Source organism: Sinocyclocheilus rhinocerous, unplaced genomic scaffold, assembly GCF_001515625.1.
Source record: "Sinocyclocheilus rhinocerous isolate Xijiao unplaced genomic scaffold, SAMN03320098_v1.1 scaffold898, whole genome shotgun sequence".
NCBI lineage: Eukaryota > Metazoa > Chordata > Actinopteri > Cypriniformes > Cyprinidae > Sinocyclocheilus > Sinocyclocheilus rhinocerous.
The window spans coordinates 1320157-1346223 of NW_015652144.1; the positions used below are offsets into that span (position 1 = coordinate 1320157).

The following is a 26067-nucleotide window of genomic DNA, read 5'->3' on the forward strand; positions in this document are numbered from 1 at the left end:
TGTGAAAATTATTATTATTAATATTTTAATAATATTTATTTTTATATAAAATAATAAGTACTACATAATTATTATTATTATTATTTTATATATATATTTATATATATTTTAATATATTGATATAAAATCACAACATTTTTGACCAAATTGTGCAGCCCTGCAAACAAGCAATGCAACCCTAGTGTTTTTTAATCGCAATAACAATTTTCAAATAATAATTCATTATATTTAAGATTCACGCATTTTATGAATTGTCATTTTATTTAAATTATTTTGTGTTGTATATGTACGCGTGCGTGCGTGCGTGCGTGTGTGCGTGCTTGTTGTTGTGTGTGCTATGCTATACCAAATGTCCCCACAAGGATAGTAAAACCTGAAATTCCCCACAAGGGAAAAAAATCATTAAAAATAGTAAATGATGTTTATCTGAAAGTGTAACAATGCAAACAGGTTTTCTTGTGTGTGTATGTGTATATGTGTGTGTGTGTGTGTGTGTGTGTGTGTGTGTGTGCATCCTACTTAAATACATTTTTAATTAATTACCGCCTGCTCTCATCACAGTTCTAATGCCACTATTGGTTATAATTAGCATATATTATTGTCAGCATACACACTTGAATGTGGCTCAATCTTTAAATGAAATGGTCAAAAACTGGTGTAAAAGTATCATTAGTTGTTTGAAAAATCTAAATCTAAAATGTCATCCCACACGGTTTGTGCAACAGACATGAATGATGCCTCAAATCGTGTGGCTCCCTGAGGAGTGTGCAATTAATTTTCTAAGCAGTCAGATTTGTGTTTTTTGTGTAGAGTGTCTTGGACAGGACTGTGAAAAAGATATCTGGAAAAAGCAGTAGCTGTTCTCTTTAACATTAGGGTCAGCGTAAACTAGTATCAGAGCAGAACAGACTGAACCACATATGCCTTTCACACACAATTAACTCACCGTGCATCCATCTCCATGGAGTTATGTGTGTGTGCTTGTTTATGCTACACTGTGGGGACCAAATGTCCCCACAAGTATAGTAAAACCTGAAATTTTTGACATTGTGAGGACCGGCCTGCAGTCCCCATGAGGGGAAAAAAATATTAAAAATAGTAAATGATGTTTATATGAAAGTGTAACAATGCAAACAGGTTTTCTGTAAGGGGTAGGTTTAGGGTTAGGGGTTAGAAAATATCGTTTGGTCAGTTTAAAAGTAATAGAAGTCTACGGAAAGTCCCCACAATTCACAGAAACAAACGTGTGTGTGTGTGTGTGTGTGTGATGTGTCTTCAATGTTCAACAGCATAAGCTACCATCCTTGTCCACCATGAACTCTATCATCTCTATGGGTCAAACTACAATCTATCAGGATTATGGTGAGAAAGACTACGTCCCTGTCCAGGTGTTCACCTACCACACTGTTCCACAAGACAGCAATGAGACCGAAACCAAGACCTACAACAGCACTTCTGCTGTAACCCACCAGGACTCCAAACTCACACCAGCTCAAGCTTTCCCCACACATTTCCTCAACCAGAGCTACACCAAACCAGACCAAGTCACTCCTGCTGGATATAAAGAAGACCCACAGCCCTCATCTGACGATCTCTTGTTTGAATCGCTCTTCACCTACAACAGTAATCAAGCAGATTTATGCGGCTACATTTACGTGTCCGAGAGCTACGCGCCGGTCATTACGACCGTAGACTCGTACAGGACTCTCGACCTGAATGAGTGTCCGCATTTCCTACAGGTTTTACCAGAGGACACCAGCACGTAGTTCACTGCAGCGTAAACAATGAGTCTTACGTGACTGGGGTTTCACAATCCCACTCTCTCCAGCCCGCCAAAACATGAGCCCTCGTATCAACCACCATCTCTGTGTGCTTTGTGTTTGGCAGATAGATATACACAGGCTTGTGCAGTAACGGGATAGTTGGAACGGCATAAGGCTGGTACATAAAGCTGGGTGCAATTAAAATCAGAAACTTGTCTACTCTGTAAACTGTGTCCAGTGTAGACAGCCGCAGTTGATCATAATAGTTGCACTGGATTTACAATAGTTTCATGGACTGGTTCAAGAGATTGCATCCGATTGCTGTTTTGCCCGACACTTGAAAATGAATTGTGAACTTTTTCCAAGCAGCCTTTTTATCTGAGCAGCTCCTGTCAGATCTCGTCTAGGTCAAGGACACCACATGAGGACCGCTAGTCATTTCCACATGTGACACCTCTCTCACAAAACCTCTCTGGTCTAGAGTCAAATGTGCATAAACCACTGATTCCAGTTGCCAGTTGAGTGGAAAATATGTGCTGGGTCGGAAAATTAGCTTTCGTTGCATGGAAACTTGGCCTATATTTGCTATTTCTGAGATCAAACAGTGCCATATGTCTTGTGACATAATATTGTTTTTCTCATTTTTTTATTAGCAAATGGTGCTTGAAAAATACAAGTATCCATATTATGTTATTTTCATATTGTGATATTTGGTTTAATATTACTTTTTTAATACATAATTAGTCATCTTAAACCCTCCCATTTCTGTTGACACGAAGGACAAACAGACCTGGACAGGACAACATGTTCCCCTGGTTACATCATGGACACAGCTTGGAATTATATGGACCTGTTTAACTGAAAAACTGGATTTTTTTTTGTTTTTCATTAGTATTTCTGATGTGCACTGCTGTTTGCATTATACCTGCCGACCTGCATATATCCTGCTTTCTGCTCTGTACCGGTTTCCTCTGTTGGCCTTTTTGGATATCAGACAAAATATAGTGTTAACTGGTTTTGGACATCAGACAAAACTAAATTCAATCTGGTTTTGGATATCAGACATAACTGAATGATAACTGGTTTTGGACATCAGACAGAACTCAATCCTAACTGGTTTTAAATATCAGACAGAACTCAATGATAACTGATTTTGGACATCAGACAGATCTAAATTTTGCCAGTTTTGGATATCAGACAGAACTTAATCCTAAATGGTTTTAAATATCAGACAGATCTAAATTTGACCAGTTTTGGATATCAGACAGAACTCAATGATGACTGGTTTTGGACATCAGACAGAACTCTGTTAACTGGTTTTAGATATCAGACATAACTTAATCCTAACTGGTTTTAGGTATCAGACAGAACTCAATCCTAACTGGTTTTAGGTATCAGACAGAACTCAGTCCTAACTGGTTTTAGGTATCAGACAGAACTCAGTCCTAACTGGTTTTAGGTATCAGACAGAACTCAGTCCTAACTGGTTTTAGGTATCAGACAGAACTCAGTCCTAACTGGTTTTAGGTATCAGACAGAACTCAGTCCTAACTGGTTTTAGGTATCAGACAGAACTCAGTCCTAACTGGTTTTAGGTATCAGACAGAACTCAGTCCTAACTGGTTTTAGGTATCAGACAGAACTCAGTCCTAACTGGTTTTAGGTATCAGACAGAACTCAGTCCTAACTGGTTTTAGGTATCAGACAGAACTCAGTCCTAACTGGTTTTAGGTATCAGACAGAACTCAGTCCTAACTGGTTTTAGGTATCAGACAGAACTCAGTCCTAACTGGTTTTAGGTATCAGACAGAACTCAGTCCTAACTGGTTTTAGGTATCAGACAGAACTCAGTCCTAACTGGTTTTAGGTATCAGACAGAACTCAGTCAGAACTAAATTTGACCAGTTTTGGATATCAGACAGAACTCAATCCTAACTGGTTTAAGGTATCAGACAGAACTCAATCCTGGCTGGTTTTAGGTATCAGAAAGAACTTAATCACAACTGGTTTTGGATATCAGACAAAACTGGAACCTTTCTAGAAATGTTAGATCCAGTCTTTTTACAAGATCCCATCAGAAGTCATACATTTTGTCTGGTGAAATTACCACATTTGTGTTGTCAGCCTACACATGAATGTAAGCTTTAGTCTGTGAATCTTTAGACTTTAGACTGCTAACCTGGAAAGCTGTGAAAAACAACATAACCCACCTGATCTGAACTAAATATTGTTTCATTTCCTAATGAAAAGATTTGAGCAATGCCATTCCAAAATAATGTCAAAGGTTTATTTTTGTGAAATGTATCTGAAGATAAATTCTGCGGAAAAGGAAAGGACAGTGAGAGGGACACTCGGCATTGGGAACATTTTGTTGGGAATGCTGTGGCTTCAGGCCAGAGTTCACCACCGCTGGGCCATCTTTCCTGCGACTGGAATTCCCGATAAAGTCCCTCTTTGTTTGGACAGAGACGGGCCAGGGCAGTGTCACACATACATCCGGCTCCAGAGAGTTGATCTTTGGCGACAGGAGTGCAGATCGGCCGTGTGCCAGAGCTGGTGCAGCAATATTTATTGTGGATGAAATGTGCTGTTGTTGGATATTCACACTGACCTGCCAGAACCGTGCGAACCGTTAGTACATAACATGCTCCTTGCATGCACCATTCCATCAGGAATTTATCAGCCTGTGAATATGGTTCAAAAAAGGAATGGATTAATGCTTAGCACAATATTTGTCATTCCTGTAGTGATGTTGAGAAACTCAAGGCTCTGTTCAGTATGCATATATTCTGATAAAGCACATGCTATTGTTATTTGTTTAATAAAGTGATAAGAAAATCACCTTGCATTATTGTTATCACAAGTCACAAAGGTTCATATTTGAAAGTAAACACTGCATATCTTGCTATATATTTGAGAAAATATGTGCTTATATATAGGCTATACCCATATCGAGTGCTTTGAAATGCCAGCATATGTTGGACTTTGGTTATATTTACTGATATTTCTTGGGTGTGGTGATTGATCATAGGTGAATTTCCTTTGCACTTTGACTGCTCTGCAGTGGAGATGTTCTGTGCATGGAGAAATGAATGTAAAAAGTCTCTTTTGACTACAATGGACAGTCAGGACTGCTGAGAGGATTATTGGTGCCCCTCTATAACCTCCAAGAACTTTACATCTCCAGAGTGAGGAAAAGGTCTAAGAAAATCACCCTGGACCCCTCACACCCAGCCTACTCTCTCTTTGAACTGTTGCCCTCTGGCCAGCGCTACAGAGCGCTGTGCACCAAAACAGCCAGACACAAGAACAGTTTTTCCCCCCAGGCCATATCGCACCTGAACAACACATAACACACCTCAGTACTGCACATCTGTAAATAACTCATTAAACCTGCATCTGTAAATAGCACATATGCACATTCACAGTTCTGTCTATGGACATTTGTCCTTTTTCTGTATATTTTTATTACTATTGTTATTTATAATTTATTGTCTATTCTCTCATTTTATGTATGTCTGCACTTTGTATTTTCTGTACCGGAAGCTCCTAACACCAAGACAAATTCCTTGTGTGTGTGAACACACTTGGCAATAAAGCTCTTTCTGATTCTGATTCTGATTTTGTTAACTTTGGGTATTTCTGTATTTAACTTCCCTAATGTCAACAGAACAATAGCACAACCCACAAAACATCTTTGGGAAGAAGGAAAAAGGTTCATAAAAGGGCATAATCATTTCAATAATAGATTGTTTTGTTTTGTATTTTTGAGAATTCTGTCCTTCATACTAAAATATCATCGGATTATTACTATAGCTGTTGTATTAAAGGCAGAGTAAGTGATTTCTGGTAGCCAATGTTGAGTGATGACAATAAAACATACATTCACAAAGTGTAGGGTTGACTGCATAATGATGAAAGTAAAAGCCTGGATTATGTTATCAGGACAATGATGTTTTTCAGAAATAAAAGTTTGGGGCAAGTTGCATTTTAAATACTTTATACAATTTATTCATTATAAATAGCCTTTTTTTTCTGTTGAATCACTGTATAACTGTTTCACAGTTTACATTTAGCCTATAATAAACTTTTTTAATGGCAGTTTTCATTGTGACAACTTGCCCCATCACAAAGGTCAGTGTGTTAAATAAACTGCAATAGTTTATTAGATTAGATTAACTACAATTACTGTTATTACATTTTATAAAATATCTTGATTTAAAAAAACGGAATATACAATTGTTTTACATAGTTACATCTAATTAAGTACAAGTTTTCTTGAAATAACATATAGCTATATTTATATAAAAATTATCAAGTAAAAAGTGATTAAATGCAATTTATGGATACATTTACACTAGAAATATTGTAAATATTGTCACATTTGTGTTTGCCTGTAACACAATTCTAGTCTAGTCTGAACGGGTTAATCTTGTATTATATCTTAAACTCCTGTGTGTGTGTGTGTGTGTGTGTGTGTGTGTGTGAGTGTGAGAGAGAGAACACACCGATTACGTCAGCAGTGGGCGTGTACCTGGGCGAGTAAAGTCGTTTCAAACTGTTCGTGGTTCAGTCTTCACTCTTCACGCGTCTCGTTCACTCGCGTCCGTGAAATTACGCAGCGCGAGTGCGAACGCGTTACATCACCAGCGCACCTTAACGCAGGTGAGACAGGGCACCCGGAAGAACACGCGCATCGACTATCACACGAGTCACTTGAGTTGCAATCAAGCCCAGAAGAGCAGAGCAGATCACAGTCATGTCAGAGCTCAAGAAGAACAAGTTGTTTATTGTGCTGATGGATGTCGTGTGTGTGCTCGTGGGTAAGTCTGATCTTTAGTTGCATTTCTGCCTTACATGATCTGAGCAGATGATTGTGAAATCCATCCCGAGTTCACCAAAGTTCACCTGCCACCTTTAACTTTTAACTTGCTTTCCACTGGGTACAAGCGCGCTAAACCTGGGGTAATGACTGTGACAGTGGTCATTATTAAAAGAAAATGTTATTTTAAAATGTAATTTGAAACCCATGTTAAATCTGAATAATTATTTTGGTTTTAGAAATGTTTGAAAAATGTTCATACCATTTTATAAAAATTTTTTTTTTTTAATGACTCAAATTAATCATTTCAAAACCTTTACAAATTCAATTTATTTACTATTTATTTAGTATGAATTTATTTACTATGTACTATATATTTATTTATTCTTTATTTTTCTTTCTTTCTTTACATATATCATGTATTCACTTTTCTCATCATAGTTACTCTATTTGACCTAAACCTCCATGTTAATAAAAAGGTCAAAGGTCAGCATTTAGATTTTTAAAAATTATTTTTAGTCTGAATTCAAAAACATATTCATCATAGAATATGTATACATATAATTTTTAATATTTTATAAATGTCTTAATATCTGGATAAAATAAAAATCCAAAATTCCAAACTGTGTCTCTCTAATTTACTCTTACCGATTGGTATATACAGTATATATGAGGTAAATATTGAGCAATATAATGCCTGAAGTGTTAAATTTATATGTCTAGTGTAACATTCCTCTCAAGTGTATCGTGATAACTAGGCTATGTATTTTGTCTCAAAGCAACAAATGTAGAAATTACAGAAACATACCAAGGATGTGACCGAGACTGGGTGGAGAAATAATATTGTGTCTTCCTCACTAATGTATATGATGGTTGCATCCTGAATAATACTGTGTATGTGTTTGTTTTTGTTTTTTTATTTTGTTATTTTTTTATATATACCTTGCAGTACTGTGTTAATACAATGGTATGTGAAAATAATAATCTACAGTGGAGTCCAAAAGTCTGAGACCACTATTGAAAATGCACATCCTTTTCTTACTTAATACTTTGATGATCATGATTTGAGAATGAGCTTCAGTGGAAGCGAGAAAATCTGTGTGAGTAACAAGAGTAACGTGATCAATGCCACTAGTTCGCTTAACTGTTTAGTGACCTAGAAATACAGCGGAATCATTCAGTTTACATCAAAACTAGATTCTTTGTATTACACTGACTCATCAATCAAGAGATTTATCATCTGATAAAAATCATTACAACATGGAGCTTTTCACAAGTTCAGAGCTTGTTCACACTTGCAGTGTTTATTTGGAATGAATCAGTCTTCCAAAAGAACTGGCACTCTTTATTTTCATAAAGATTAGTTCAGATATAGAAATCATTATAAATCTGGACATGTTCACGGTTTCACACTCTGATCTTTCAAATGGTCTCTATGCTTTGGTTTGAGCTGTTTGTTGTGAAGATTCGGTTTTATATTTCCCCACTAACTATTATTTGAGGCAGCACGTAATAACACCTGTAATGTTACACTGGTGAAATGAAGCATGCAAGCATTATCTGATGCACTCAGCTGTATCCTCTGAAGCATAAATCATCACAGTAACAATGGCGACCTTTAGGAGTGTCTCCATCAATGCATGGTTATAGCTGAAGAGAACAATGCCTTCTACATACTGCAGCTCATATATGCTCCAGTTCATCTGTGTGGTCTGTCCAGATGACTCAGAGTGAATAACATTTGTAAATCAGCTTCACTTGGTTCACTTGGCGTGAGTCAGATTTAGATTACTGCTGCTGATGCAGCAAACTCTCACAGATGAGGACTGATGAGTCTCAAAATCTTGATATCAGTGCCAGGATTGGTGTGTTGGGATCTGTTTTCAGTTAAAGCAATAGTTCACGCGAAAATGGTGATTCTGTCATCTGTCATTTGCATTCAAAGATGAGAAAAAGAACAATAGAAGCACTGTAAATTTAGCCGTGTGATTTATGTGCAAGAATCCTTACGATAGGTTTAACTGATGGTTGGATTTTCAGTCCGTTCCTCACACAAAGCAAACAAAATGATTCAGAAGACTTGTGTTTGATTTGAATGAACTGCCTTTCTATAAAGGGCAAAAGTGCCTGTTCACTTTTCAGTCACCTCGGTTCTGGAAGTATTTTTGCCATCCTTTTCAACTGGGATTAGAAAAAAAGTCTTCACGAAAAGAGTTATAAGCACCAAGCTAACCAGCTTCAAGGTGAATCACAACATTGCAAATTTGACATGAAGCAGAAAACTTGAAAATCGGACAAAGGTACAAGACTATAGCTTTAATGAGGGTTAAGAACTACAATGCAGCACTGCAAATGACATATTTTAAAAATGATAGAGAAATATATAAAACAATTGATTTAAAGGAATAGTTCACATGTATAGAAACAATTTAGTTTGTTTATTGCAAAATGTGCATATATATGAAAATATTTAAGTAGCTCAGAGCACAGTGAGACTAAGATTTCAGGCAGTAACGATTTATTTTGCTGTGATTTTCCTCATTGAGGCACTCTGATTATTGGAGATTTATTTGCATAATTGTTCTTTTCCCCAAAAAATTCCACTATTAAACATGAATCTTTTAAAAATTAGTTAAAATAATGTGGGACTGTCGGTTAAACAAAAGCATATACCGATTAACAACCTTGTAGCTCATAGAAGGTGTGTCTTTAAGGGTTAGTGTTAGTGTTAAAAATTTATTCCCATGTGGAGAAAATTAATGTGATTTTTTTTTTTTTTACTTCCAGAATCAGACTGTTGCAGTTTAGTTCTGTTAATTTTTTTATTTTTAATTGTATTTTATTTTTAATTGTATTTAATTAAATTAAATTTTATTTTATTTTTAATTTTATGTAATTTTATTTAATTTTATATTATTTTTTTAAATTGTATTTAATTTTAATTGTATTTAATTAAATTATTTATTATTATTAAATTATTTTAATTACATTTTTAATAAAATTTTTATTTAAAAAAAAGAAAAAAACACTAAATTAAAAATTCTGGGTAAACTTTTATTTTAAAACAACTAAACAAGGCAAATGTCTATATAGAGAGCAGAGATTGACTGTATGAATGACATTTCCTGGCAGTGTGAGTGTGGCCTACAGGTAATGCCCACCTGTGCCTTTCAGCGGGAAGGCAGTGTGCACTGACAGGAAAGACAAACTCAAACAATGTGGGCCATGTAATGAATCCCATGATTGTGTTTGTCTGTGCGTTCTTGCAGTGCTGTTTGCATCTGTAAATGTGCTGCGACGCTGCGTGTCAAGGCTTGCTGTAGAATCAGGTCTGTGCAAGTTCAGATTCAGCAAAGTCTCACGCTATTCTCTGCTGTCAACACTAGAGAGGGACTGCTCTCAAATTATCCCCATTTATGTGTCTGTCCAGACGAAGGCAAATATTTGTGCATGTGTCTGGTTATCCGGACTGGCCGATGGGGCAGAAGGGGAGAATTGTCTGCAGTTTAATGCAAAACCCCCTCATATGCTTAGATTGAAGTAGCACAATTAATCGAAATAAAATGGCGATATGCCTTAGTGAGATTTAATTAAATCAATAAATGGGCTGCAGTGAAGCACTGTGCATTTACACGAGCAATTTGTGATATGGTGTTTTCAGTGTCTCAGATGGACATGAAACTGTCTTCCCAAATTAAAAAGAAAACCAACTTATAAAAAAAACAAAATTTCTCCCTTTCTCCCAAACTTTCTATCTTCAGATTGCTTAAATTTATCATTTGAAAAGTATATTGTTCATGTTTGGTAGAAAAATTGATTTGTAGCCATCTCTCCGGTGCTAATATTCCATGATTATGGTTCAGCTCTGCTAGACCAGCCTTTCTAGACCAGTTCACGCCTCAATAGTAGGCCTTTGTAGGGTTTGCTATTGGAAAATCTGCAGCGTTCGGATTGACAGGTTGCATTGTTTGTGACATTTGAGTAAATCCTTATGTCCACACCCCTCAGAACTTCATACATACACACCAGTGGCTGTAGTAACGTTTCAAAGCTCTTCATACTGAAACTGGAAGATAAAATATTGGATTTCAAATGCTGAATAGTCCATTAACTAAAGCCTCACTCTTAAAAATAAAGGGGGTTTTCACTGCTGTGCAATAGAAATTTTGGTTCTTCAAAGAACATTTCAGTGAACAATTCTTCGAAACAAATGCCATTTTAAAGGGGTCATATGATGTTGCTAAAAAGAACATTATTTTGTGTATTTGGTGTAATGAAATGTGTTTATGCGGTTTAAGGTTAAAAAAAAACATTTTCCACATACTGTACATTATTGTTTCACGTCACACACGGCAGGCTAGAGTGAGGAACGGCCGGTGGGCTTGAGAACGGAGCGGCCGGCGGGCTTGCAGCAACCACATGTGGCGACCCCGGGCTGGACTCCGCTTCATCCCCGGTGAAAGCCGATCCGGCGATCCACAGCGCAAAGTTGTAGTATTTCGAAATCACATCATATGACCCCTTTAATAATCTAATAACCAATTTAATAATTTAATAAACATTTTTTCCACTATAAATTGACCCTTTTGTGTAATGGAAGGATTCCATGGGTGTAAAAGGTTCCTCAAGAAACCATCTGTGTCAGCAAAAAAACTTTATTTTTAAGAGGTGTACATGGATCCGTGGCAGTGAAGCTTCATCTCAATGGCTGAATTTCCTCTTCCCTTTGAAGCATCAGCAGTTTTGAAGAATTCATGAGTTCATGTTTGTGCTTGGCTTGTGAAGTCCTTCTCAGGATGCAGAGGTTGAGTCTCTGCTGTTGCCTTTCCGCTTCTTATGTCCCATGATTCCCTCTGGCTTATTGGAAATGTTCCATCTTCTTGAAGTATGTATAGAATTTACAAACATCCAAGCCTCCTTGAAGAATGTTAATTACAGGATTTCCTCAAACTATCTAGACTATAGAGTTTAATTAGAAGAAAATGTATGGAATGTCATCATTAATTCCCCCTCATGTCGTTCCAATTCTGTGTGACTTTCTTCTGTGGAGCACAAAAGTTGTTCTGAAGAACATTGAGGTCCAAAAAACATTGCGATGTTTTTGAAATATCTTCTATGTTCTGCTGAAGAAAGAAGGTCTACAGGTTTGGAATGACATGAGAATAAATAGCAATTACTGAATTTTCACTTTTGGTCCCTTTAATACTTAAAAAAGACATTTCCTCTAATGCTTCAGATGTGATCTGGACCTTAAGTTAGCGTTCCTCCAAAACTGATGGTCCAGTACAAGTTGTCATCAGCATATTGAATCAAATATTTAGCTTTATTTTGCACCGATGAGGTTGAGTAGTGAGCACAAGCTTTTAACATTTGATTTGGAATGTTTTGTTCTCTTCTCTCTGAATTAGTTTGGGACGGCCCGGCCAGATAACATCAGAAAACATGGCAAACTGATTTATCCCAAATCCTCAGATTTTCAGAGAAGCTGTTCTGAGCGCTTAGAGGCTCCTATTTCATTCTTATCAGATGCTTTCCTTCCTTTTTCTTTTAAGCCATGCTTCAGTTTCCCCACCCTGCATCTATGCGAGCCTGTCAGATCGGGTCATATTTTTCACAGATGCCCATATTTCCTCATTTAAATGTTCAAGCAATTATGTTTGTGGGTGCAAATAACCGACAAAAGATAAAATAATAAGTCATACTGGAAGCATTCTGGTTTTTCGTGTCATGCAGCTAATTTGCAGTGGCTCCATTCCAAATTTTGCAGACTATAGTATCTACTATATTAAGTATGCAAAATTAGGATTCCCAAATCATGGTATGTTAAAAATAGCATGTCAATCAGAATGAGCTTTATTGCCAGGTATGTTTACACATACGAGGAATTTGTTTTCGTGACAGAAGCTTCCACAGTGTAACAGAATGACAGTGAAAGAACAAAAAACACGGATAATAATAAAAAAAAAATTTTTTAAAAAGAACAAGTAAATAAGGAATAAAAATATACAAATCGACAATTGTATGTACAGGTATATTATGTGCAAATTGAACATGTACAGGTGTATTATGTGCAAATTGAAATGTAGACTGAGTATGTGTGTTAGATAAATAAATGTCCAGCAATTCGTCTCTGGTGAAACTGATTGCAGGGATATAACTAAAGACAGGACAAACTAACAAAAACATAAAAACAACTGCGGAGCACGCCACGGAGGCAGCCATCATCGTCGGCGCCATCTCAGTGTTCAGATTAGAGGTGCACATATGGTGAATGATGTCCATATTTTTGAAGTGTGCATCCATGCATGCTTTTTGCAAACATTTTTTTTTCTTTGCACTGAATCGTTTGCAGTAAGACCAGGAACAGGTGTTAAGGAAGTAAACAGTCAGTTCTGAATTCATGTTGATTTAAAGCATTTGAAAAATACATAGCCTCCAAGCTCAAATGTTTGGGATTGGTAAGATTTTTAAATGTTTTCTCTAATGCTTAACAAGGCTGCATTTATTTGCAAAAACTATAGTAAAAACAGTCATTTTATTAAATATTATTACAATTTAAAATAACTGTTTTCTATTTGAATATATTGTCAAATGTAATTTATTCCTGTGATGCACAGCTGAATTTTCAGCATCATTACTCCAGTCTTCAGTGTCACATGATCCTTCAGAAATCATTCTAATATGCTGATTTGCTGCTCAGGAAACATTTCTGATTATTATTAATGTTGAAAACAGTTGTGGTGCTTCATATTTTGTGGAAACCATGATACATTTATTTTTTCAGGATTCAAAAACAGCATTTATTTGAAATGGAGATCTTTTTAAATATTATATTATGTTTTTACTGTCACGTTGACATCACAGTGCATCATAATGCATTTTTGCGGAATAAAAGCTTACTGACCCCAAACTTTTTAGTGTTTAAACCCAGTAAAAGTGAAATTTTTAAAGTAATGAATTTAGTTAGATGTGAACTTGCTAACAAAGCTAATGTAAACAGTTCACAACAAAGGAGTTTGTGATCTCAAGATGTGGTCGTATCTCTCAAATACTACAAACTTCCTGCTAAAACAACCGATTAAACCAGCTTAAGCTGGTTTACAAGTATTACTAGGTTTCCTAGCCTGCATGGCCAAACTGATGTTTAGCTAGCCAGCCAACTTGTTTCTCAGGCTGACAAGTACATGGCCAAAGCCCTTTTAAAACTAGCCAACCAGACCAGCCAGACCAGCTTATGCTGACGTCACTTGAATGTGTAGTATAGAATACATATGCAGGCTGTGTTTTAGGGTTAAAAAAATCTGTGTGTGTGTCTTGTTTAGTAGACTGAATAGTCAATGAATCAGATAATCAGGTCTGTCTTCACTCTACTGAACATTCAGAATGCATGAAACAAAACCACAGACCACATGACAGACCGAACGAGGGATCAGAAGAGAGCAGGGGAGAGGAGGGTAAAAAAGAAAGAAAAGAGCAGGCTGAGGTAAGGAGGGAAAGAAAGAAGAGGACTGGAAGAGGGAGGGGTCTGTCCTGTCCTGTGTGGATTAGATGTGTCAGGTTTAATGGCCAGTTCTGTGAGCACATACCACGGAGTATTACTCACTCACACACACTTTCACTCTCTCTCTCGCACACACACACGCACGCACGCACGTGTGAGTAGATCAAGAACTGAAAGGAACGTTTGAATGTAACTGTTACTAGTACATACTCTAGGCACTGTTCCAAAACCTAGTGAGCGGCCTGCGTAGGCAGCATTTGAATACATCATATAGGTGGTAAGAAAGTTCAAGTTCAAATTTTGGAACAGAGCTAGAATACAGTTCTTCTGAAGGTTGTTTATGGAACTCTTTTGATGTTTCATTACAGGTTCTTTAGATCAGCGTTTTGGTTTCTAGGTTCTTTAAAGCACCAGCATGTAGATGCTTTTCTAAAGACCTGGGATAGAAAGTTATTTGTGGACCGTTAATGCCTCATTGGTTTAAATTGGAACTTCTTTTTGGCAAACTGCAGTGTGGATCTGATGTTTCTGTAGGGCTGCTGATTTATTTGAGTCATGTGATTTTAATTAAAAGGATTTGGGGGTATTTAATGGTTGTCTTTTTGATGTGTTTATTATGGCCTGATGAAGAAATTTCTACAATATATTCAGAATTGATCAGTGTTGGGAAGGTTACTTTAGAAATGTAATCGGTTACAGATTACAGATAGATAGTTACCCTATTTAAAATGTAATAAGTAGTGTATTTCTGAAGGATCATGTGACACTGAAGTAATGATCCTGAAAATTCAGGAATAAATTACATTTGAAAATATATTCAAATAGATGTGTTTATTATGGCCTGATGAAGAGCCATGGTGCTCAACACTCCCAAGGCGAGAACTGAATAAATTGTGTGTGTGTGTGTGTATATATATATATATATATATATATACTGAACAAAATTATTTTGAAAATATATTCAAATAGAAAACGGTTATTTTAAATTCTAATAATAATTCACAATGTTACCGTTTTTACTGTATTTGGATCAAATAAATGCGCTCTTTATACAGTAATCATGAATGACTTCCTCTCTGTTATCATCTTTCACTCAGTCCTCTCTGTTTTAAGCAGCAGAAGTTAAATGTCTAACCTGTGCTGAAGCAGGTCACAGACTCGCTGTCTTCTCTCCAGCTTGTTTTCTTCTCGCTAAACAACAACAGCTGCAAAACGGCTAATATTCATCCACGGTCACTGAACGATGTTTGTTGTTTAGTGACCGCTTTTAAAACCCTCCTCTCCGATTGGTGCAGACACTCTGTAGGGAGTTTGTTAGTTGCTCAGTGTGTCAGCATGATGGAAATCACACGGATTGACCCTCTCAGCATATCCGTTTCTTAAGTTTATTGAGAAGTGCTCTGTTTTTTTTTTTTTTGGAAGTGGGAACCTTCAAAGCATGCACACATGAATAAAACCCAAAACCTAAGTTTCTGGTCTCTAGATATATATTCATTTGGCCAAGTTATTTGGCTAACTACTAATATACAATGCAAATGTAAAAGACTATGTAATTGCATTGAATAGCCAACAGAAAAGCCTCGAGATGAAGTCTGATAGACTGACAGAGTTCATACGAGTGTGAGATGAGTGTTGAGCTCAGCTCTTCTTTCTGCTTGTCTGTTAAATGTTGTGAGGTCAGTGTCCTCTAAGTGTGCTTTCTTACAGCCTGCACTTGACCAGATTATTAATTTGCACTTTACATCATTTAAACACTAAATATGTTGAGGGCAGCGTGTATGAAACAGCTTTGATCAGTCTGAGTGAAGTGACGACTTCAGTTCAGAGTTTGTTCTGTTCCTGTAATTTCCTCTTACTTAGTTTGTGCATTCTTGTAGACCCTGTCTCTTCATATCTTGTGTTGTCTTTCTTGGGGAAAAAAAGAAAGTCCTTTGTTTTTTCATTTGATGTCACATATCAGGGTCAATCCTGGGCAATATTTAGTGCCAGTTCAAGTACTACAGGCATGAACAATTCCACTAATACTGAGAAAAGTAATTAGACTTAAAATATTTACCTGGTAGTCGTTATCGTGTACAGTGACACATTACTCGTATTTTCTTTAATAAATGTGTGGACTATTGAAACAGTGGATGCACATTCTGTCATCATGTTTTGATATTGTGCAGAGACCGTACGATGTTCTCTCTCAGCGGCTGCGGTCAGTGTCTGCAGTTTTGTGTGAAAATGACACTGATTCCAGTCCAGAGAGACATTGAGATTTCACAAGCACACATCCAGCTCATAACTCAAGCATTTTACATTCAGGGTTGCCATGTGCATAGAAAGCATTAAATATAATGGAATTTTAAAATGGTTATTTACAAGCATTTAAAACTGTTATTTACATGTTCTGTAATAAATATATAGTACCTGATAAAGAGCACTGTTTGAATTTCTTTTTAAATGTTTTTTTTTTTAAAGAAATCTCTTATGCTCACCCAGGCTGCATTTATTTGATAAAAAATACAGTAAAAACAGCAAAATTATAAAATATTATTACAGTTTCAAATAACCGTTTTCTATTTGAATATATTTTAAATTATATTTTATTTCTGTGATGCAAAGCTGAATTTTCATCATCATTACTCCAATCTTCAGTGTCACATGATCCTTCAGAAATCATTCTAATATGCTGATTTGCTGCTCAAAAAACATTTATGATTATTATCAGTGTTGAAAACAGTTGTGCTGCTCCATATTTTTGTAGAAACTGTGATACATTTTCAATTTTCAGGATTCTCTGATGAATAGAATGTTCAAAAGAACAGCATTTATTTGAATTTGAAATCATTTGTAACATTCTAAATGTCTTTACTCTCACTGTTAAAGGGGTCATAGGATGCCCATTTTCCACACGTTGATATGATTCTTTAGGGTCTTAAGGAAAAGTCTGTAACACAGTTTGGTAAAAAATTCTCAATGGTAGTGTAAAAAACACATTTTTTTCACCCTGTCAAAAACGGCTCTTTTCAGAGCACGCAGTTTTGTAGCATTTTCCTTTAAATGTTAATGAGCTCTGCTGACTCCGCCCCTCTCTTCCGAGCCGCTCTCTGAGGGACTGTTTACTTTAGCCGCATTCATCGTGAAACTTGCTAATTAGCACATTGTTAGGAAAGGCGATTTGCAAAGATTCATTAAAAAAACCTTACACTCACTTCTTCTGTTGGTGAAGCTGGATCACGAATGATTCGTGCGAACATAGACTCATTTATGTAGATCAGGGGGCGCATTCCTTTCAGAAACAAACGTGATTCACTGCGTCTTCAGCGGCTCAGATGTCAGGAGTAAATGACGACTGATCAATGCATTCTTGCTGAATAAAAGTATTCTTTCAAAAAAAGAAGAAAAAAACGTATTAAAGCTAGTGTTTATTAAAACCAAGAAATGCCAAAATGATGAATAAATACATTTAATTCAGGCAAATTAGAAACTGATGCAAGAGTCATGGCTCATCATATTTTGCAATCTTCCTCAAGATTTTTATCATCTGTCTCAGCCAACATTCCTCTTCAAATGTTGTCATATCACTTTATCATTCCAGTATGGCAACACTCGTTTTCCATCATTGTAAAACCTTCATTTTGGCTGTATGACTCTTCATTTTGGCTGAATGCTGCCACATTCTCCAAGTGATTGTGAAAGAGAATCAGCCGTTTTTATGTTAAATTTGAGACCTGAACAGCTGTCTTTTTAAAAATCTCTTTGACTGCTGTTAAACACGGATACTATTGTGATATGATGTGTATTTTGACTTTGTTGAGCTTGGGAAGTCCAATAACATGTATAATTTCAAATTTCTCTGGCCCTGGGAAACGGGAGTCAAGGCCACAAGGATAGCAAACTGTGTCCAAATGTGAATTCTTGGCCGTTTATTTTATCCAGTTTCATCCTGACTGAAACGCGAGAGACAGATGACATTGCGACAGGCCCCAAGACAATAGCGCTTCTTATTCCGTGAGTTCGGACCCATGCGAGCACGAAGACAAACGATCCTTTGGCGCAGCTCCCGATCACTCGGCACTGTAATAACTTCAAAATATGCCTGCCATGCAGTCCATCCATTATAAGGCCAGAGCTGTGCGTGACTTTTGCTCTTCGCATCCCTGACCATCGCGGCGAATAAGAAACAAGCTGATCTCTTGTGATTACAGAGGCGGACGTTTGTTTTGAGACTCTCTGTAGATGGTTTTCTGTATATGAGAAATGTTTCTTGAGCAGCAAATTAGTATATTAGAATGATTTCTGAAGGAACATGTGACACTGAAGACTGGAGAAATGATGCTGAAAATTCAGTTTTGCATCACAGTAATAAATTACATTTTAACATATATTCAAATAGAAAACAGTTATTTTAAATTGTAATAGTATTTCACAATATTACTGTTATTTTTGATCTAATAAAAGCTGCATTTATACCAATTCCAGACTTTTGAACTGTAGTGTACGTAGTTAATGTGAGTGAATGTTTAGGCCTTTATTTCTGAGATATGCTGCAGTGATGTGCTTATCTTAGTTCTTTAGTGAGTGTTGCATGTTGAAGTTCAATCTTGTGTCATCTAATACAAAATGATCGACGCTTATCCTCATGTAATGTGAATGGACAGGTTTTATGTTTCTGCGTGGAAAGAGGAAAGTTAAAACAGATGTATGTTCTGAGTCAGCAGCTGATCTCAAACATCATTCACTTACGGTAAATTACTTTAGATGCCAATATCATAGCAGTAGGTTTTGATTGAAAAGACATGTGAGGTGTGTTTTGTTTTGTCAGCTACATTTCATCTGGAACAATGCATTTTAGCCAAATTTGACGTGTGGATTAAAATTTCCATCAGCCCATCCTTATCATAAACTACCCTAAAACCAGAGAGAAATGAACACAATAACCCTAAAATCTGATTGGTTGAAACGAATGTTGTTCCAAGAACATGATTATAATCATTGTAAGAACCAAAACTTTATGCAGGTTTGGGATTGCTTGATTTCATGCATGCATGTGAGGATGCCAATCAGAATGCAATGCAAGTATGCACTACATTCTGTTCTCATTAGCATAAACCGTTGGCAGTATTTTAATGCAGCATGAGGACTTTATACCATTAAAGAAAAGATTCGCCCAAAAATGAAAATTTGCTGAAAATGTACTCATCCTCGGGCCATTCAAGATGTAGATAAGTTTGTATCTTCATCAGAACAGATTTGGAGAATGTAGCATTACATCACTTGCTCACCCATGGATGCTCTGCAGTGAATGGGTGCCGTCAGAATGAGAGTCCAAACAGCTGATAAAAACATCACAATAATCCACAAGTAATCTGCACAACTCCAGTCCATCAGTTAACATCATAAGTGAAAAGCTGAATGGTTTTATTTTCAAGCCTTTGCTTCTGGCTAAAATATGAGTTCTCTGTCAATAATATTGCTTTCTACAGTGAAAAAGTTGTCTCGTCTGAATCAGGAGAAAAATCTGCACAGATCAAGCCCCATTTATGAGCAAAAACAGTCCAAAATGTTCTAAACAATATGTGGGTGGATTTTGATGTGAGAGGACAATTTTCACTGAAGGAAGCATTATTATGAATTATGGACTCATATTTTGGCCAGAAGTGACGGTTTTAAGTTTAAAATCATCTTAATGATGGATTTGGTTTTTTTTTACAAATATGCAGCTTTTTGCTTCACAAGATGTTAACTGATGGACTGGAGTGGTGTGGATTATTGTGATGGTTTTTATCAGCTGTTTGGACTCTCATTCTGACGGCACCCATTCACTGCAGAGCATCCATTGGTGAGCATGTGATGTAATGCTAAACTTTTCCAAATCTATTCGTATAAAGAAACAAATTTTACATTTTTGGGTGATCTGTTAAGTCTGACCTGTGGTTAAACCCGAAGACGTAAATGTGGACACAAGTGTCAATATTTAGCTGGAACACAATTCCCTCGCAAAATAGCTCAGGAGAAAATTCCAGAAATTATAAAACGATCTCATCTGGTGTATGTTTATTTCAGGGTGACATTAAACACACACACAAAAAGGACAAATGAAGTGAGACACCTGTTCAGATGGCGAGTCGGGAACCTGTCTTTCTTCTAATAGACAGACACTTACTGATGCTACAAAGATACTTCTGTAAGCTGAATGTCATCATTTGTTGACATTTTGAAGAGCTCCGGCTCTCTTAGACGTTTTGTTTATCATCATGGCCTCATGCGGCTGGTATGTTCCATCAAATATAATACGTGTATGTTCCATATTTAATCATGCTGGACATTTCAAAACCATTAGCTCTGTGGAGCTGTGGTAAAAAAGAAATAGCGTTACAAATGTACCGTGGCATTATGGCAGTACAATTTGTTTTATATCTTGATGGTATTGAATATTCATGCAATATTAATACTTTATGGTATTATAAATGGTCTAAAAAAAGTATTGTCATGATTACCATACCATTTTAGTATTTTTAAATATATATATATACTATTATAGTATTTATTGATATTTTGAATTTGCTTTTATTTTTATATTTTCAGTATTCATTTTAATTTAAGATTAGGTTTTAGTAATTTCATGTTTTTTTATATAATTTAAATCTATAAAAGCTTCATTTATCTCTGTTTAAGTTTTAGTAGTTTTAGTACAAAATTAATATTTCAACATTGATTCTATAATGCAGGTTTTTCATTTAATATTTTACTTTATTTACCAAAACGATTATTATTCATTTTAGTTAAAACTGTATTTTGAACACGGCCTTACAACTGAGCAGACGAGTTCAATTATTTAAGCAGATCATTTTGTTCGGTTGGTTCATTTTCAGTAAACTGACCCCAAAAAAATATGATGTAAAATATAAATGGTAATATTTGAGTCATCGGTCCGCAGCATTCCCAGAAGTCCCTGTGACACATTTTATGTTGGTTTGTTTTTTTAACACCGTTTTTGTTAAACACTCCGTTATATAAAATACTTGACTGGATTTAGTGTGAATTTGTTCACATTTAATGCTTTCACTCTAATTGAGATCCTGTTTTTAGGACATGTAAATACAGATTGTTATTTCCATAAATTGTGCAATCTAAAATGTTATTGCCCTTTTAAATCACTTCAGTATGGATAACAACTTTTTAAACTGCCTTTTAAAGGGTGGTTTGCCTGCAGTTGAACTACTTGAAGTGATGAGCAGTTTGTAAGTCTGAACTCTGTTGTTGTGAGCGTGCTGCAGTTGGCAGCACCTCTGCCAGTGGAAATGTCCTGCACATGCACTCTTATTAAAAGCCAAACGCTTGAACTCTGCCATCTGACTGCAATTCTCCATCGAATCCCACCCTTTTTTTTTCTAAAGTGCTCAGTTTGAGATCTTCAGAAGCTCCTATCTCAGTTCTCTAAACTACATCAGTGATCTTCTCCGAGAGTTTCACATCCCTCAGGTTAAACCAGCATTCGGTGCAAGCTATAAGAGTGCATGTGTTGATCTAAGACAGCTCATCCGTGTCACATTAACAATCAGGATGCAAAAGGAAGAACTGACCCTGCTTGAAGAACTTTTTTTCTTTCCCATGCTGACATTTAGACCCTTCATGCTAAATATTAGAGCTGCTCTAGAAATGTCTACATGGCTAGTGCTAGTGCTTTTTATTCAAAGGAGCAATCCTAAGTTTTTATATTAGTACTTTTTATCATTTGTTGTAAAACACCTTTGCATAACCCTAAAGTTATTACACATGTATAATATGGTCTAGAACAACATGCACAAACATGACTCAGGATGCCATGCTGCATTACCTAGATTTTATATTGTGTTTGTTATCTGACACCATGCCAGATTTGTTTATCATACAGTACATAAGTAGACAAAATGTCTTTATATTTTCTAAAAAGAACATTATTTGGTGTATTTGGTGTAATGAAATGTGTTTATGCGGTTTAAGGTAAAAAAAACACATAATTTTCCACATACTGTACATTATTGTTTCTCCTCTATGCCCCGCCTTTCTGAAACGCGTCGATTTTTACAAAGCTCATCGGTCTGAAAAAGCGAGGTGTGCTGTGAAAGCCGATCCGGTGATCCACAGCACAAAGTTTATGTATTTCTTCAGCGACCAGCACGGATCAGCTCTAGGCATGACGAAGCGGATATCGTAGATCTTCTTTATGCACCAAGAGCTTGTAACACTCCAAAGAGAAAGGAAACATTTAAATCGCATCATATGACCCCTTTAAAGAACTTGAACTTTTCTGTTTTGCAAATGTTTTTTTTTTTTTTGATTGACCTTAAGAAATATTCTAATATTTTGAGATACTGGATTTTTGACTTTCATGAGCTATATATATACATTTATTCAGCTTTATCTCAATTACCAAATACTAATTTTAATAATTTCAGTTTTAGTTAACAATAATAAACACTGGTTGGTCTACTACATCAGCCATTCATATTTTATTTCTGTCCTTGGCAAAACTGGCTCATTCATTTAATTTTTGATTGTTCTGAATCGTTTCTTCTAAGCAAATCACGTTGTTTGGATGGTTAATTTTCAGAGAGCTAATATAAAATATAATATTTGAGTAATCGGTCAACAGTATTCCCAGAATTTTTTTAGCAAAATATTTTTGTTAAATGTTATTTACTCAGTGATATACATTACTTAACTGTATTTAATGTGAATTTATGTTCAAATTAAATGCTTTTATTATGAAGATTTTGTATTATGTTTGTTACACAATGTTATGGTGCCAAAGTTGTTTATCGAAAAAAAAGTAGACAAAAAGTCCTTTGAATAAAACATCAGTATTTATTTATATGACAGTTTTCAAAATTGTCTATATTGGCTTTGTATAGTTAGACTATACCTTTTACTAAACTAGAGATGAATTTTCTCTAAAAAGTGCAGTGCAGGGTTTGACAGCCTTTTCACAATCCACATTGTTTCAAAGCAGCTTTACAGAAAACCATGATGTCAATGTTTATAATATTAATATTTCCATGCCTTGTAGTTGCATTCAGCAGATTAGGGCTGGGTGATAATATACAGTAGTTTACATTATGCAATAATTTAAACAATCAAGCAGTTAAGACTTGCTATATAGTTCATGTCACTTTAACTGCTGTCCTAATGTACACATAGTGTTTGCAAATAAATATTTTTTTTTAAAATGAATGGCTATTGTCCCATCAATAAACACTTTTTATGACCTGAACAGATTGTTAAAGGTGAAGTGTGTAATTTTTAGGCACTAGCATCAATAAAAGAAACGGCAAAATAATGATTGTTTTCAAACAGGTTTCCTCAACTTTAACATTTTAGTTATCTTCTTAAACTTGTTATATCAGACAGGTGACGTGAATGTTTTTAAACTAAGGACAACTGATAAATGATGACATGGTCTCTTCAAACAAGTTGGAAGAGGGAGATGTGTAAAAAGCAGATAATGAAAAGAAGGAAGGGAGAGAAAGGAGGTTAAAGGTTGTTTTTGTGTTTTTACAGTCGTGACATTCAGATAGAGATCTGATAAAGACTGTTTACCTGCCTTCGTGAATCTTTAAATCTCTGGATATCCTGTGATAGTGGACAGACAGTTTTACCTTCACACGAATGATTTGAGAGTCTCGTGTGAAGTAACACTTAACATGTTTAAATGAAGGGCTGCGTTACTGAAACTAGAGGTTCAACCCTTACTTAACCCAGTTGAATGTTATCAGTCTGAGTCAGAATGTGGCTCTGCTCCAAAATCTAGTAAACTACGTAAGAAGCATGTTACGAACGCTCCCAGTGAAAGTCTGGTTATGCTGCTTTCTAAAATACTAGCCTGGAAGTCTAATTCGCCATGTGTTTCTTTTATAATAGCATTTTTTTTAACTTTTATGCAGTTTCTTTATTTGCACTACCGGTCAAAAGTTTGAAATGCATTTAGATTTTTTAAATATTTTTGAAAGAAATCTCTTATGGGTGACCGTGATTTCACCAAGTACAACATGTTCCTGGATCAACATCCTTGTTGATCCTGGAACAACATTCCTATCAACCAATCAGAATTGAGGGATAACTTTTCAGGAAATATCAGTTTTAGGCTTAAAATCAGGGTTAGGTGCTTCTACACCCTTGTTAATCAGCTATCATTTCCCTCTGATTTTAGGAATAAATTATGGGTAAGGTTAGGTTTAGGGGTAGGGATTGGGTTAAGTCTGTATTTTTGGACTGTAATGTTGATCCAGGATCAACAAAAGATGTTGGTCCAGGAACATGTCTTACTTGGCAAAATCACGGCGATCATCTCTTATGCTCACCAAGGCTGCATTTATTTGATGAAGGACCGTAATATTGTGAAAAAATATTACAATTTAACATAACTCTTTTCTATTTAAATATATTTTTAAATGTGTTTTATTCCTGTGATGCAAAGCTTAATTTTTGGCGTCATTCCTCCAGTCTTCAGGATCACACGATCAGTGTTGAAAACAGTTGTGCTAAAAATTCTGAAGAAAAAAAAATTGGATCATGGCTTCCACAAAAATATGAAGCAGCACACTGTGTTGAACATTGGTAATAATCAGAAATGGTTACTGAGCAGCAAATCAGCATATTAGAATGATTTCTGAAGGATCATGTGACACTGAAGACTGGAGTAATGATGCTGAAAATTCAGCTTTGATCACAGGAATAAATGACATTTGAACATATATTCACATATAGAAAACACTTATTTAAAATGGTACTGTTTCACAATATTACTGTTTTACTGTATTTATGATTAAATAAATGCAGCCTTGGTGAGCATAAGAGACTTATTTAAAAAAAATATACAAATCTTAATTACTACAACCTTTTGACTGGTAGTGCATGTATAAATGAACTCACACTGCAGCTGCTTGTGTATGCAGTAAACAGCTACTGTAGGTTAATGGTAACCGATGACTCTACCTTCACTGACACAGTAAGGTTCTAATTAAAGTTCCCAGAGTTCCCAACAGACGACCCCCAAAGCTCATTGTCATCTCCTCGCATCTGTTAAAAGACAGCTTTACAGTCGAAGTCATTGTGAAAATGTGTGTGGTTGCTGGTGCCATTGTGTCAATGTTATGAATGTAGGCCAGTTTTTTTTTTTTTTTTTCCTTTTACAGCCCTGTCCGGGTTTATGGACATTTCCTTTTGTGCAAGAAAACAATGCATGCTTACTCATCATAACCTGGGATTTCTTGCTGGAACTAAAATGGGGATTTTTTTTGTTGTTGCTGGAAATAGATTAAGGGTGCACAGATGACCTAACAATGCTTCTTACCCTAAAATCCTTCTTGAAGGGATACTTCACTCAAAAAAGAATGAAAAGAAAATGTAAAAAAATGACTATGGAAGTCAATGGGGCCCATCAACAGTTTACCAGAAGAAAGAAATTCATATCGGACTATCTGATATAAACACAGTCTTCATGAAAGTACTTAAACACTTTTGAACGTGAATTTCATTGCATTAGATAACAAAGTATCAAAGTAAGTGACATTTGCAAACAAATGATCCTCGAGCTTGTACTCAACAAATGTTACAAAATTTTGTAATATGTTTTTTTGAACTTGAGAAGGAATTTTAATTAAACATTTTTAAATTTCTTTCAAATCATTTTTATTTCATTACTTAAACAACTTTTATCAATAGCTTTGTGTTTTTCTAATTCATTGAATGTTCCTTAATTATTTTAGAATTTTATTTATTGTATTTTTTTGTGCCTTTTTTAAATCTTTATATATATTTTTTTATTTTTTATAATGCGATTTTCCTATTCATTTTATATATTTAAATGATTTTGGAATTTACTTTTTACATTTTGATTATTTTTCTCTCTCTCGTCTACTTTTTGTGCTCATATGAAGTACTTTAAATGACATTTTGTTTAAAATTGTGCTATATAAATATATTTATCTAATTAATTTCCTATAATATGAAAC

The 26067-nt window shown here is 35.6% G+C and overlaps 2 protein-coding genes across 7 annotated transcripts in view; both read left to right on the top strand.

Moving 5' to 3' along the window:
- The window catches only part of LOC107713692 (interleukin-6 receptor subunit beta-like), a 23594-nt gene extending 18661 nt beyond the window's left edge, over positions 1 to 4933 (top strand). For 5 of the 6 annotated variants that reach the window (XM_016519277.1, XM_016519272.1, XM_016519275.1 and 2 more), the window contains exon 15: positions 1290 to 2625. In XM_016519277.1, the coding sequence (XP_016374763.1) occupies positions 1290 to 1766 (477 nt within the window). In that variant the 3' untranslated portion in view covers positions 1767 to 2625. Of the gene's footprint in view, positions 1 to 1289 lie in introns of all 6 variants that reach the window. The other variant, XM_016519278.1, reaches the window with a different exon arrangement.
- Positions 4934 to 6305: 1372 nt separating this feature from the next.
- Positions 6306 to 26067, top strand: part of LOC107713693 (phospholipid phosphatase 2-like) — a 29220-nt gene continuing 9458 nt past the window's right edge. Inside the window, exon 1 of the mRNA XM_016519279.1 lies at positions 6306 to 6586. Within this exon, the coding sequence (XP_016374765.1) occupies positions 6523 to 6586 (64 nt within the window). The 5' untranslated portion in view covers positions 6306 to 6522. The remainder of the gene's footprint in view (positions 6587 to 26067) is intronic.